The sequence below is a fragment of the Dama dama genome, chromosome 5 (genome assembly GCF_033118175.1).
Source record: "Dama dama isolate Ldn47 chromosome 5, ASM3311817v1, whole genome shotgun sequence".
Taxonomy (NCBI): Eukaryota; Metazoa; Chordata; class Mammalia; order Artiodactyla; family Cervidae; genus Dama; species Dama dama.
The window spans coordinates 88,271,924-88,286,636 of record NC_083685.1 but is presented as its reverse complement, the minus strand read 5'-3'; the positions used below and the strand labels follow the sequence as shown (position 1 = coordinate 88,286,636).

Genomic DNA, 14,713 nt, shown 5'->3' with positions numbered 1-14,713 from the left:
AGTCCCTGGGCTTTCCAGATTCCCTGGAGGAGGACATGGCAACCCACTCCAGTACTCTTCCTGGAGAATCCCCATGGACAGAGGAGCCTGGCGGGCTACGGTCCATGAGGTCGCAGAGCTCACGACTGAACGACTAAGCACTGCACAGGACCTATATCAAGAGAATGCCTTAACAGAAGTTAGAGCCTTGCCAGTTTTCCAAAGACATATGTCCTCATTCTCCTTCTACAGAGGCGAAAATTGAGGCCCAGAGTGGTTGATCAGGTTGTCCACAGTCACAACGCTAGCCGGTGATAGGCCAGGATTTGATCAGCGGCCAGAGTGAGCGACTCCAAGCCCTGTGCTGGGTCCCTCCCGGACCGGTGCGGCCTTAGAGAGGAACGCGATCCGCGCAGCTGGGGGCGCAAACTGGACGCGCCGGGGGCGGGGCGGAAAGTCCAGAGTGGGCGGGGCTTAACGCCCCGGGGGCGGGGCTGGCGGCGAGGACTTGGCTGCAGGAGCTGAGGCTGCTTCCCGCTCCACCTGCGGGCGAGCGAGCTGGCCATGGGCGGCCGCGGGCCGAGGGGCGGCCGGGCTGAGCCCTGAGCCCTCCGGGGCCGGCCATGGGTGACCGCGAGCGCAACAAGAAGCGGCTGCTGGAGCTGCTGCAGGCGGCGGGCACCGGCAACGCGTACTGCGCAGACTGCGGGGCGGCGGGTAAGATCGCGGAGGCGCGTGTAGCCCGGTACTCTGGGCCGGCCCGCGGGTCCCGTCCCCTGCCTCCAGACCCGGGCGGGTCCCAGACCCCCGCGCACGACTCTTATATCACCTTCGGACCCGGGCCCCCGACAGCCCTCTCCTCGGCCAGTACTGCCCCCACTCGAAGCCGGGCCCCCTGACCTGCCGCCTCTGGACCTCGACGCTGGATCCCAGCCCCGGGTGCCCTGCCCATTCTACTCACCTCCCTCTGCCAGACACCCTGCCCACCCGGACCACGGTCCTTGACCTCTTCTTTTCGGACCCAGCCCCTTCCCCCACCCTCGGATCCAAACATCCCACACACCAGGGTTCCCAGACCCCGGACCCAGGTCTTCCCGGATGGCCCAGTGTCCGCTCCCGCGCCTCGGACGTTCCCGGGGTTCTGCGCGCTCAGACCCGGCGCACGCCAAGGGACTCTGACCCCACTTCCCCGCCGCAGTTCCCGGCGAGTTGCGGGTCAGTCCTCTCAGTTCCTTGAAGTGCTGTCACTTCCACTTCGCGCCCGCCTCAGCCTCTCGCTCTTCATCCCCCGGACTCCTTCCAAGATCTTCATTCTGGCCGCCGCCGCAGCCGCCTCAGGGCCAAGTGGGCTGACCAGAGGGTTTCATGCTGGTATCTTAGTTCGCGCAAGGCGGGGAGGCGGAGAGAGAAGACATGGGCTGTTGGTACCTGCCAAGCCCTTGCCTCTCCCGGCGCCCCTAGCCTAGCCCTGGTTTCTTCAGCCAGCTCTTCAGCCAGCTCCCCACCCTGCCCTCTCACCCCGCAGATCCCGACTGGGCCTCTTACAAGCTGGGCATCTTTATCTGTCTGAACTGCTCCGGAGTCCACCGCAACTTTCCAGACATCAGCAAAGTGAAATCCGTCAGACTTGACTTCTGGGACGACAGTATCGTGGAGGTAGCAAGGGGCGCACGTGGAGAGCCTTTGAACAGGAGCCTGCTCCCATTCTCCAGGGAAGGAAACTGAGGCCGAGAAAGGGGCAGTAAGGAGCCAGTTAGAGTTGCCTTAGACAGACACCCTGAGTTCAAATCCTGGCTCCATCGCTTACCTACTTGCAAGCTGCAAGGTCCGGAGCCTGCTATTTAACACTAGCTGTGGGCCCTTTCCACACGTGTATTATAAATATACCACTCTCCCTTCACAGAGCTGCTATCAGGATTAAATGCTGACTCAAGACAGGTACAAAGTAAGTAGTCAATTAACAGCTGCTGTTCTTAGTAGCTGAAGTCCTGGACCAGAACAGAAGTATCCTGATTCATGGTCCATAGCCGTTCTCTAGTCCCCCTAGCCAGGGAGGGAGCCACCTTGTTCTCCTGCTCTCCAGAGATGGAGAACACTTTCAGCCTGGATGATGACACCATTCTGCCCAGAAAACCTTCAGAGAGCAGGCAGTCCTAAACTGGGCTGGCTGGGGATTTCAAGGACCCACGTTTACTGAGTACCCCTGTCTGTGCCAGGCACTGTGCTGGGCCACTGGGCTAGATGCTTTGTTCATTCATTCATTCATTCCTCTAAGCCTGCATTTGCTGGGTGTAGGAGAGAGCAGTGAAGATAAAGTCTCTGCTTATGTGGAGCTTTACATTCTAATGCAGGAGAAAGACCGGAAACCGGCATATAAACCTGAAGGTCATTTCTTTGTGCCTCATCACTCCCCCGTTATGGGCTTCCCTGGTGGCTCAGTGGAAAATAACCTGCCTGCCAATGCAGGAGACATGGGTTTGATCCTTGGGTTGGGAAGATTCCCTGGAGAAGGAAATGGCAACCCACTCCAGTATTCTTGCCTGGGAAATCCCGTGGACAGAGCAGCCTGGTGGGCTACAATCCAGGGGATCGCAGAGTCAGACACGACTGAAGCAACTTGGCTCTTATCACTCCCTGGTTATAGCTTCTTCATCTTTGCAGGTGAGATTCCTGAAGCCCAGGGGGTTAGGTGTAGCCCAGGGGCCACTCAGTGAATAAATGGCACAGCCGAGATGGGAACCGTGCTCTGTGGAGACCCAAAGCCCATGCATATCCTGGGACACAGCCCAGTGGCCAGTGGGGAAAGGAAGAATAGGGTTCACTCTTTCCAAGAGACGTGGATTAAAAATGGGCTGTTTTTTTCACATGTGTCCCCAGCCCAGAAATGCCGTTGATGTTACTGAGTTCTGACTGATGGCCAGGGCCACTTCTGACACATATGCCTGCCTCTGGGTCTCTCTGGTGTGATCTTCCTGACCTACATACTCTATGGGATGGAGCACTGAAGTGCATCCTCCAGTTCCATCTATCTCCTACGGACCACTGCTGGTGGTCCTGGCCATCTGTGGAGGGCAGTGGAGAAAGTACATGAGCTTTGGAGTTAGGCAGGTCTGGGTTCAAATTCCAGCTCTCCGCTGACCAGCTGTGTTACCAGCTAACCTCTCTGAGCCTTGGTGTCCTCACCTTATAACAGGGACAGTAGTATTACAGTGATTGAGGGGATCAAATGGAATAATGTGGGAGAGCTGTAAAGTGCTCTGCCTGTATGAGGCATGGTTGTTACATTGTTCCAGGCTGGGACTTCTGAGCATCACATGTGACCAAGCTGGGTCGGGGGAAATGTCAAACTCCAGGAGGAATGTCTCCTGACTCAGCCTAGGAGCCAGTGAGAACAGTGACCTTCTGGGTAGACTGTGGTTTCGTTTCACGTTTTTTCAAGTTCTAACTTTACCCCAAGTTGCTGTTGTCTTGCAGTTTATGACCCACAATGGGAACCTCCGAGTGAAGGCCAAGTATGAAGCCAGAGTCCCTGCATTCTACTACATCCCCCAGGCCAACGACTGCATGTGAGTGGATGATTTCCTGGTCCCACCCGCTCCCACCACTACCCCATCTCCAGTGCCTTTGTCTCTGACAGTCTTTTTTGTGGACCTGCCCAGCAGGTGGAGCCAGGAAAGCATTTGGTACATGGAGAACACAGAGATCTGTGTGAGGCCCTCTCTACCTTCGGAGCTTGGGTCGTCTCTTCTCCTTTCTGAGACTCAGTTTACACAGCCGTGAAATGGGACATCTGCTTTAGTTTCTGTCCCTTTGCCTTGATGTTCTCATAGCCTACAGGTGATGACTAACTTGATTAAGAAGAGTAACGCCAGTATTCTAGCAGAATCAATGTGTTTCAGCTACTTTGCATGGAATCTTGTGCTCAGAGCTGTCCCACCTAAGCTCAGCATAGCTCCAAGGCAGCTGCTTAGGCCCCAGATCCCCAAATAATAACCATAGAAATACTTGCAGCTACTAATATTTATTGAACTTTACTATGTATCAGGCCCTGTGCTAAATGCTTGTGTATGTTAATTTTCATTCTCTCAACAACCCTATGAGATCAGTATTTGGTGAAAACCATGTGGATGAAAAACCTGAGGCTGATAGAGGCAGAGCTGGGACTAGCCCATCTGATACCAGGGCCTTCGTGACTGTACCAAGACGCTGGGAAAAAATCCAGTGTACTGGGATTGCATGCCATGGAGCAGCAGAAGGGTTCAGGTCCCCGGGGGTGACGGGTGAGGGTGACACTGGTTACCTAGTGACCCCCAGACCTCTGCAGGACTGACGGCCTGAGCCTGAGCTTCCCTCCCAGGCACTCAGCCTCCGGGTTGAGTGTGAATGGAGTGTGAATGGGGAGAAGGTTTACTTCCAGGCAGACAGGAGGCATGGCCTGCAGGAAACAGGCTGTGTTTCCGCCACCATTGTCCTCTAACCACGGCAGGATGCTGTTGGACAGTGTGCAAACTATACAACCGTACCTAGTGTCCTGTCATTTCTCAGTATTTAAACATCCCGGGAGTGGCAGGGCAGGCCCAGCTTTCCACTCGGGAGACCCCGGTATGGTTCTCTGTCTGTCACTCTCCAGCTGTGAAAAGGCAGACAAGGGAGCAGAACTCTCCAAGTCGTGGCAGCCTCATCTCTGAAACGTAGACAGTAATGCCCGAGTGGTAGCATGATGGTAGAGATTAAAGGAGATAACTTAGGTAAAACATCTCACAAGACACCCCTCATGCCATTTTTTTTTAGGGTTTATTTACTTGTTTTTATTTGTCTGGCTGTGGGTGGGTTTTCATTGCTGTGCGCAGGCTTTCTCTAGTTGCAGCAAGCAGGGACTGCTCTTCGTTGAGATGCGCTGGCTTCTCACTTTGGTGGCATCTCTTCTCGTGGAGCACAGGCTCTAGGCACACGGGCTTCAGTAGTCGCAGCACAGTGGGCTCAGGAGCTGTGGCGTGTGGGCCCTGGAGCACTCGGGCTTAGTTGCTCCTCAGCATGTGGCATCCTCCTGGACCAGGGATCTGACTGGTGTCGCTTGCCTTGCAAAGCAGATTCTTCACCACTGGACCACCAGGGAAACCCTTCATGCCAATTTTAATCTATTTCTACCTCCACTTTGGCATACTGGCTGGTGGCTGGCCCAGCTGTGGTATGTGCTAGGCTTATCGTGAAAGGGCTCCTTTTGCCTCACCCTTTGCTCCCAACCTCCAAGGGGAAGGGACCGGGTACTTGGTGAGCACCTACTGAGCTCAAGGCTCTCTGCCAGTGCTACATAGACACTATGTGTCATGACCTCTACTACAGCCCTGAACTGTAACCCCTTCTGGTTGAATACTAATGGCCTCCATCCCTAATTCTAAAAGTCCCCTGAATTCTCCACCTCCAGAATCTCAGTCTCCATTCCCTCTCCCAGCTCTGATTCTATGATTCAGAGTTCCTCCATGTCCTGGGGGCAAGGGTAGTGCATTCAGTAGGGCTCTTGACTATACATGACAGAAACCCAGTTTAAACCAGCTTATGCACAAGGTGATTTTCTGGGTTCGGATCAGACCGCACAAAGAATGGAGGTAGAGCCACCCTCCGGAAGGACAAGCTGGAGGCTCCCGCACTATCAAGTCTCTGAAATCCCCCTGGTTCCCATTCCTGCCTCTTTCTCTCAGCCAGGTTTTCTTCCTGTTGTTGTTCAACTGCTCAGTCGTGTCCGACTCTTTGTGACCCCATGGACTGCAGCACGCCAGGCTTCCCTGTCCTTCACTATCTCCTGGAGTTTATTCAAACTCATGTCCATTGAGTCGGTGATGCCATCCAACCATCTCACCCTCTGTCGCCCCCTTCTCCTCTTGCCTTCAATCTTTCCCAGCATCAGGGAGTCAGCTCCTTTTCCAATGAGTCAGCTCTTCGCATCAGGTGGCCGAAGTATCAAAACTTAAGCTTCAGCATCAGTCCTTCCAATGAATATTTAGGATTGATTTCCTTTAGGATTGACTGGTTTGATCTCCTTGAAGTCCCAGGGACTCTCAAGAGTCTCCTCCAGCACCACAGATCGAAAGCATCAATTGTTCGGTGCTCAGCCTTCTTTATGGTCCGGTTCTCACATCCATACATGACTACTGGAAAACCATAGTTCTGCCTGTATAGACCTTTGTTGGCAAAGTGATATCTCTGCTTTTTAATATACTTCTTCCTGTAGCTGGGAGCAACACCATAGCCATGTTCCCAGCTCCAGCTCCCAGCTCGACCCTGGAGAGAGGGCTTCCAATCCACCTCTCTCAGTTTTGCTCCTTTTGGTCCCCACAGCCCAGGGCCAAGCTCTGATTGACCAACTTGGTTCAGGTACTCAGTTCTAGGTCATTCCCTGTGGCCATGGGATGCGGTCGTATCAACCTGGGAACGTGTGCCTGGAAAAGGCAAGAGGGAACCAAACAATTGGAATGAAGTCCCTCTCAGCTGTGTGGATTTTCTGTATGAGTCGTGGGTGACAATGTCCGGTTGGGCTGATAGCAAACACCTATTATGTGCTCAGCATAGTACTAGGCCCTCTGTATGCATTTAAAGTTCTCAACGACTCTAAGGGATAGGTAGATATAATATTACTGGAATACTCCCCAAGTTCAGAGGAGTAAAGTAACTTGCCCTTGGTCACGCAGTGGATAAATGGTAGAGTAGGACCAGGTCCCAGATGGTCAGACCCCAAGACCACTGCTCTGTCCATTGTAGCATGCCCAGATCTCATGGCTGTGCCTTGGGGAGAGGCTCGTGGACTCCCCTGGCTTAAGCTCATGAACACACAGTGTGATGTGGCAGAGTAGATGGTCCAGGGGAGCTGGCATCTGTCTCAGTGACCTAGAGGATTGGGGTTGAGGTTGGAATAGCATAGTGGTTTGAATATAGCCCCTGGGGAGAGAGATTATTCCCTGGTGAGATACTGGCCTTGTCTGCAGACGTTTTGGAGTATCACAACTTGGGAGGGGTTGCTATTGGTATCAGGGGGGTGGAAGTCTGAGATACTGCTAAACATCCTACAAAGCACGAGATAGTCCCCTATCATGAAGCATTACCTGGTCCCAAGTGTTAATAGTATGCAGGTGGAGAAACCATGACCAGCCTGGCCAGGCAGCCAGGCACTGCTGTGAAGCTCCCATCCTCAGCTACAAGGTCTCATAAAATTGCCATGAAGAGAGGATGCATCAGACACAGCTGACTAAAGGTTCTCTCTTTTTAGGGTCTTAAAAGAACAGTGGATTCGAGCTAAGTATGAGAGACAGGAATTTATGGCCGATGGGAAAACCATCTCACACCCAGGTAAAGTTATTTTCATTATCTTTTGAGGGCTGATTCTGATGCATTCTAGAAAACAAAGTGCCTGAGTATTAGGAACAAGGTCAGCAGAGAGATACCTGCCGCTGTCCCTCTGGCCCCAGAGACCAAGGTGTGGGTTCTTCTGCTTCTAAAATAGCAACACATCGGCTGGTGGGGTTTTATGGTCTTCTTGGCCGAGAAGCTCATTCGTTTCAGGTCCTTGCAGGACCACAGGGTGTACAAGTCTTAGTATAAATTGCAAGAAGATTGACCCCCTGGGCAGACCAGGTAGAAATAGACAACCTGCTTCTGGCTAAGGGGGCCCCTGGTGTGGCACAAGCCTTGAGAAGGAGAGTGGGCTGGTTTTGCCTCCCTTCCCACCTTTGTGCAGGGCATGACCTCATCAGTGGCCTTGGACCTGCGGCACATTCTACCCCTCTGCTGTGAGTCCAAATGGACACTGTCCCAGAGAGCATAATGTACAAAACCGCTCGAGGACCAGAGGCAGCCAGTGCTGAACGCTCATAGCCGCCAGAAGCACAGAGTGTTCAGCCACCAGCAGGGACCCGGAGGTCACTCATTATTCCCGTACTTGGGAGACTTTCGGTTGGCTGCTATCAAGGTGAAGTTGGGCCTCTTTCAAAATCGGTGCAGTTTCTCAGTTCTTAGCCTACTTAAGGGTTCCTTTAACTTTTAGTTTAGTTTATTTCTTTATTTTTGGCTGTGCTGGGTGTTTGTTGATGCACTGGCTACTCTCTAGTTGCAGTGCATTGGCGTCTCGCTGCGGTGTCTTCTCTTGTTGCAGAGCGCAGGCTCTAGGCCCGCAGGCTTCCATAGTTGCGGCACGTGGGCTCAGTAGTTGTGGCGCGTGGGCTTAGTCGCTCTGCAGCATGTGGGATCTTCCCAGACCAGAGATCAAACCTATATCCCCTGCATTGGCAGGTGGATTCTTAACCACTGGACCACCAGGGAAGTCTCCACCTAAAGGTTTACTATGTCTTCTTAGGAAACAGCCAAGAAAGAAAGTTGGGGGGACCCCCAACTAAAATCATACAGCATTGCAAAGTTTCCCCAGGCCCACATCCTGCAGCTGAAATAGCTAAATCAGATCTGAGACGTTTCAGCAGCAGGTGGGCGGTCCATTCCACCCCTGAGACTGCACAGTATGGGGTCACCAACAGGCAGGTGAATTGCTGGTTGGTCTTAGAGCTGCGGTGGTTCACTCTTTCTCGTCTTTGGTGGCAGGTAACCGAGAAGGGTTCCTGTGGAAGCGGGGAAGGGATAACGCACAGTTCCTGAAAAGGAGGTTTGTCCTCCTGGCAAGAGAAGGCCTGCTGAAGTACTACACTAAAGAAGAGGTAAGCTTCCCTTACTGCTGCCCGAGCGAGGGCACTCACCCCTCTCTGGTCTATGGTTTGATCAGTGGTGCCTGGTCTTGCAGATGAGCTCAGTCACTGAGACTTAGGTACCACATGCTGCTACTTTTCCTCATTATACAATCCATCCAGTCCACTGAAAACCTCACCTTCTCTTCACCTTGAATGGGCTTAGACTGGTCCATGATTAAGCTTTTGATGATCACTTGACTTTACTTCATTTATTCATTCACTCAGGAAATATGTATTGGACTTCCTTGTTGTCCAGAGGTTAAGAATCAGCCTGCCAGTGCAGGGGACTCGGGTTCGATCCCTGGTCCAGGAAGATCCCACACACCTCAGGGCAACTAAGCCTGTATGCCACAGCCCCTGAAGCCTGTGTGCCCTAGAGCCTGTGCTCCGCAACAAGAGAAGCCACCGCAATGAGAAACCTGCACACTGCAGCTAGAGTGACCCCCGATCACTGCAACTAGAGTAAGCCCTCACGCAGCAATGAAAACCCATCGCAGCCCAAAAATATATATTCATCGAGCACCTACTATGCTAGACCTTATTCCAAGCACTGAAGATATAGCAGTGAACTAAACGAAGTTCCTGATCTCTTGGGGCTTCCATTCTAGTGAATAGAGACAGGTAATAAGCAAAATATATGTTACCTATCCAGTGGCAATAAGTTCTATGAAGTAAAATAAAAGAAAGTGAAGGGTTAGAGCATGATACAAGTATGGGGCGTGGGGAGGTGGTCAGAGGGGGCCTCTCTGATGACCTTTGAGCACAGAACAGAATAAACATGAGTAAGTTATGTGGCTTTGTGGGGGAGGGGTAGAAGAAGCAGAGAACAGTATGTGCAGGAGCATGGTCATGTGTGCTGATTAGAAAAGATGACCCCTCTCAGAGGGTGCATCCCTGGTCCCAGTCTAGGCAAGCAGAAGCCTAGATGCCAGTTCTCCTCATCCCTTCAGCCAGGAGCTTTTTGTTCAGCACACAAACTTCCCAACCATGAGCCATAGCCGTGGCTTGAGCTCGGAGTGTATTTGGTGAGACTATAGGGCATGAAGGAGGCCAGAGTGCCTGGTACAGAGTGAGCAAAAAAAATAATGGAGAGAGATGAGCTCACATAGTGGAAGACTTTGAAAACCATAGGAAGATGGTTTTGTTTTGTTTTTTTTTGGGAAACACCTTTATTGAAATGTAAATTCACATACCATAGGATTCACCTATTTCAGTTCAGTTCAGTCGCTCAGTTGTGTCCGACTCTTTGCGACCCCATGGATTGCAGCACAGCAGGCCTCCTTGTCCATCACCAACTCCCGGAGTCCACCCAGACCCACATCCATTGAGTCAGTGATGCCATTCAACCATCTCATCTTCTGTTGTCCCCTTCTCCTCCTGCCCTCAATCTTTCCAAGCATCAGGGTCTTTTCAAATGAGTCAGCTCTTCGCAGTTCACCTATTTAAAGTATGTAATTAATAGCTTTTAGTATATCCGTGGAGTTGTGCAACTTTCACCATAGTCAATTTTAGAACATTTTCATTACCCTAAAAAGAAAACCCACATGTGTGAGCTCTAGTTCTCCACTCTACCAGCCTCCCCCAGCCCTGTTGTTTAGTCGCTCAGTCATGTTTGACTCTTTGCAACTCCGTGGACTATAGCCTGCCAGGCTCCTCTGTCCATGGGATTTCCCAGGGGGTTGCCATTTCCTACTCCAGGAGATCTTCCGGACTCATGGGTGGAACCCGTGTCTGCTGCTTGGCAGGTGGATTCTTTACCGCTGAATCGCCAGGGAAGCCCTCCCCTTGCCCTAGGCAACCACTAATCTACTGTCAGATTTGCCTGTTCTTGACATTTCATACAAATGGAATCATACAATATGTGGTCCTTTATAGCAGACTCCCTTCATTTAGCATTAGGTTTTTAAGGATCATTCATGTTGTAGCATGTTTCAGTACTTCATTTCTTTTTATTGCCAAGTAATATTCCACTGTATGGATATACCACATTTCACTTATTTATTCATCAGCTGATGGACAGTTGTTTCCACTTTTTGGTTAGTATGAATAATGCTGCTATGAACATTCATGTACAAGGTTTTATGTGAAGCTACGTTTCCAATTTTCTTGGGTAATTCTCCCTAGGAGTGGAACTGCTGAGTCATATGGTAACTCTATGTTTAATTTTTTGAGAAATTTTTCCAAAGTAGCTGCACCATTTTACATTCTCACCAGTAGTGTATGAGGGTTCTCCACATCCTCACCAATGTTTTTTATTATCTGTCTTTTTGATCATAGCCATCTTAATGGGTACAAGATAATATCTCATTGTGATTTCGATTTGCATTTCCTTGATGGCTAGTGATATTGTGTGTCTTCTGATGTACTTACTGGCCAGTTGCACATCTTCTTTGTAGAAATGTTTATTCAGAGCCTTTTCTCATATTTTGATTATGTTATTTGTTTTTTTTTTTTTTGAACTGTAATAGTTCTTTTTATAGTCTATATACAAGGCCCTTATTGGGTATATGATCTTTTAAAAAAAAATTACATTCTTATTTCTTAATATTCTTTTTCATTATGGTTTATCACCAGAATATTTTTACAAAAAATTTCTGTGTTTGGATTTTACTCTGCTATTGGGAAGACATATGAGGGTTTTGGGGCTTCTCTGGTGGCACTAGTGGTAAAGAACCTGCCTGCCAATGCAGGAGATATAAGAGACCCAAATTTGATCCCTGGGTCAGGAAGATCCCCTGCAGGAGGGCATGGCAACCCGCTCCAATGTTCTTGACTGGAGAATCCCTTGGACTTTGGAGCCTGGTGGGCTATGATCCATAGCATCACAAAGAATCAGACATGACTGAAGTGACTTAGCATGCTTGCAGGAGGGTTTTGAGCAGAAGAGTGATAAGCTTTGACTAAAACTTTTAAAAAGAGACACTCTGGCTGCTACTTGGGCAAGAGTGGGGCAGGAGGAGGCAAGAGTAGAAGCAGAGAAACCAGTTAGGAAGCTACTACAATAATCCAAGATCAGGATAATGGTGTTGGAGATGGTTAAAAGTGGTCTGCATGCAGTTTGGAAATAGAACCAGTGAGATATACCAAAGGATTGGACATGGGGTGTGAAAGCCAGAGGGATCAAGGATGATCCACAGGACTTCTCTGGTGGTCCAATGGTTAAGAATCCGCCCACCAGTGCAGAAGACACAGGTTCGATCTCTGCTCCAGGAAGATTCCACGTGCTGTGAAGAACGAAGCCTGTGTGCCACAACTACTGAGCCAAGCGCTCTGGGGCCCGTGAGCCACAATAAGAGAAGACATCTCAATGAGAAGCCCATGCAACTAGAGAGAGAGTAGCCTCCTCTCGCGGCAGCTAGAGAAAGCCCAAGGCAGCCACAAAGACCCAGCACAGCAAAAAATAAGAATGCATCCCAGATTTTTTGCCTTATGCAACTATGAGGTTAGTTTGTCATTTGCTGAGATGGCAAAGATTTAGCTCCCTGAGGGGATGATCATGAGTCCTTTTTCATTTGAGATGCTTATTAGTCATCCACGTAGAGACTGAGGAAGCCGTTCTCAGAAGTTCTGAGTCTAGAGGTTTGGGGAAAGTTTTGAGCTGGAGTCAGCAGCGTGCAAACTGGTTGAGCAACAGGACTGGTTGGAATCACTGAGGTGGGGGATGGGGGTGGATGAGAAAAGATGTCTAAGGACTGAGTATTTTAGGTATTTGTTACTGAGTGACACACCACCCTAAAAGTTAGTGGCTTGAAATAGCAATTGATTGTGTCTCATAATCCTCTGGGGCCAGGAATTTGAGCAGGTGGTGGCTGCTGCAGGGTACTCCCTGTGACTTCAACTGGGTCATTCCCTCTGCTACATTTTCCTGGAATGGGCTGGGCTGGGAGACCCAGAAAGCCTTCACTCACATGTCTCGTGCTTTGCTTCCTTGTGGTTTTTCTCTCTGTGAATGTTCCTCATTCAGGAGTCCAGCTCAAGCTTTGTTACAGCATGGCGGCCAACTTCCCCCAAGCAAACGAGGATGCTGCCAGGCCTCTCAAAGCTTAGGCCAGGAACTGCTTGCTATTGGTCAGTTCAAGTCATGCGACCAAAACCAATTCGGTTCAGTTCAGTTCAGTTCAGTCACTCAGTCGTGTCTGACTCTTTGTGACCCCATGGACCGCAGCACGCCAGGCCTCCCTGTCCATCACCAACTCCCAGAGTTTACCCAAACTCATGTCCATTGAGTCAGTGATGCCATCCAACCATCTCATCCTCTGTCGTCCCCTTCTCCTCCCGCCTTCAATCTTTCCCAGCATCAGGGCCTTTTCCAGTGAGTCAGTTCTTCACATCAGTTGGCCAAAGTATTGGAGTTTCAGCTTCAGCATCAGTCATTGGGGAGGGGATAGAGATTACGCCTCTTTTTTAAAAAAAAGTATTTATATATTCCTTTTTTTGGCTGTGCTGGGTCTTCATTGTTGCACTGAAGCTTTCTCTAGTTGTGGCCAGCAGGAGTTACTCTCTAGTGGTACACGGGCTCCTCACTCTGGTGGCTTCTCTTGTTGTGGCGCATGGGCTCTAGAGCGCATCAGCTCAGTAGTTGTGGCTCGTGGACTTAGTTGCTCTGCAGCATGTAGGATCTTAGTCCCTGACTAGAGACTGAGCCTTCGTCCCCTGCATTGCAAGGGGGATTCTTAATCACTGGACCACCAGGGAAGTCCCTGATGTATATCTTGACTGTGGTGGTGGTGGTTACGTCAGCATATATGCTTGTCAAAAAACTGTACTCTTAAAATGAGTTCCATTTATTGCTTACAAATTATACCTCAGTTAGGCTGAATATGTGAAAATTAACCACAAACTGAGAGTCCATTCAAACTCATTGTGTTGGCAAAATGTTAGAAAACTGGCAGCATCAAGTGTTGGTGAGGATATGGAGAAAGGAAAACTCTTCTGTGTTATTGTTGGAAGTAAATATTGGGGCAACCACTGCGGAGAGCTAGTAGTGAAATAACTTGGCAGTTTTCAGTAAGTCAAGGATGTACACACTTATGAACTAGCAATTCCATTCCTAAGTATGTACTGTGACCTAGAGACACCCTCACAGATGGATGCCAAGGACGCAAGCTGACTGCAGCAAAAAATTAGAAACGATCTCAATATTTGTCACCAGGAAAATAAATGGATAACTTTTGGTATAGTCATTTACAAGAGCTGAGTAGATGGATTCATTTCAACATGGATAGAACTAAAAACTACCAGGTTGAGTGACAAAAGTAAGATGTAGAATGAGCTATATTATATGATACCATTTATGTAAATTAAAGCCACATAACACATGTATGTTCATAGGCATGTGTATTGTGTGTATAAAAGTATAAAAAGTGAGCTAGAAAGATGAACATCAAACTCATGACAGTGACTGACTGTGGGGAATGGAGGAGGGGAAGGGACAGGGTAAGTAGTAATTAAAGGGATTTTGACTTTATTAATAATGTCATATTTTTAAAATGAATTTCCTTTTAAGGAACAATATTGTCAAAATATACTTTTTTTGTATTTTTAGTATTTTTCATAGTAAATATTTTAAAAGGAAAGTCTTCTAGTAATCTTTCAAGAAAGTCATTATGAAGAATGTTGGCCTGAATCTGTCCATACTTCTTATGTATGTGCAAATAAACATATACACATATAGTTTATGTACATCATATATACACTATATGCAGGTAGCATATGCATATATATGTGTGTACAATTTTTGCATTAATAGGTTCCTACTATATATCCTGTCCTAGTACTTGGTATTTCTTACATGTAGATATCATGGATATTTTTTCATATTAGTAATATTGATTTAAATTTTCCTTAGACAATTCTGTGATATTTTGTTGTGTGGATGTGCCATGATTTATTTATTTATTTAACCCATTATCATTGATGGACATTTAAATAATTTTTTTTTACTGATATAAGCAACATGGTAATAAAACATCTTTTGACATATGTATTTGCATAGTAATGCAGTTACT

At 48.9% G+C, this 14,713-nt stretch overlaps 1 protein-coding gene across 2 annotated transcripts in view; it reads left to right on the top strand.

Moving 5' to 3' along the window:
• The first annotated feature begins 510 nt into the window (after positions 1 to 510).
• Positions 511 to 14,713, top strand: part of ADAP2 (ArfGAP with dual PH domains 2) — a 34,939-nt gene continuing 20,736 nt past the window's right edge. Inside the window, exons 1-5 of one of the 2 annotated variants that reach the window (XM_061142836.1) lie at positions 511 to 696; positions 1,505 to 1,635; positions 3,454 to 3,545; positions 7,241 to 7,320; positions 8,563 to 8,675. In XM_061142836.1, the coding sequence (XP_060998819.1) occupies positions 603 to 696; positions 1,505 to 1,635; positions 3,454 to 3,545; positions 7,241 to 7,320; positions 8,563 to 8,675 (510 nt within the window). In that variant the 5' untranslated portion in view covers positions 511 to 602. Of the gene's footprint in view, positions 697 to 1,499; positions 1,636 to 1,882; positions 1,925 to 3,453; positions 3,546 to 7,240; positions 7,321 to 8,562; positions 8,676 to 14,713 lie in introns of those variants that run through there. The other variant, XM_061142837.1, reaches the window with a different exon arrangement.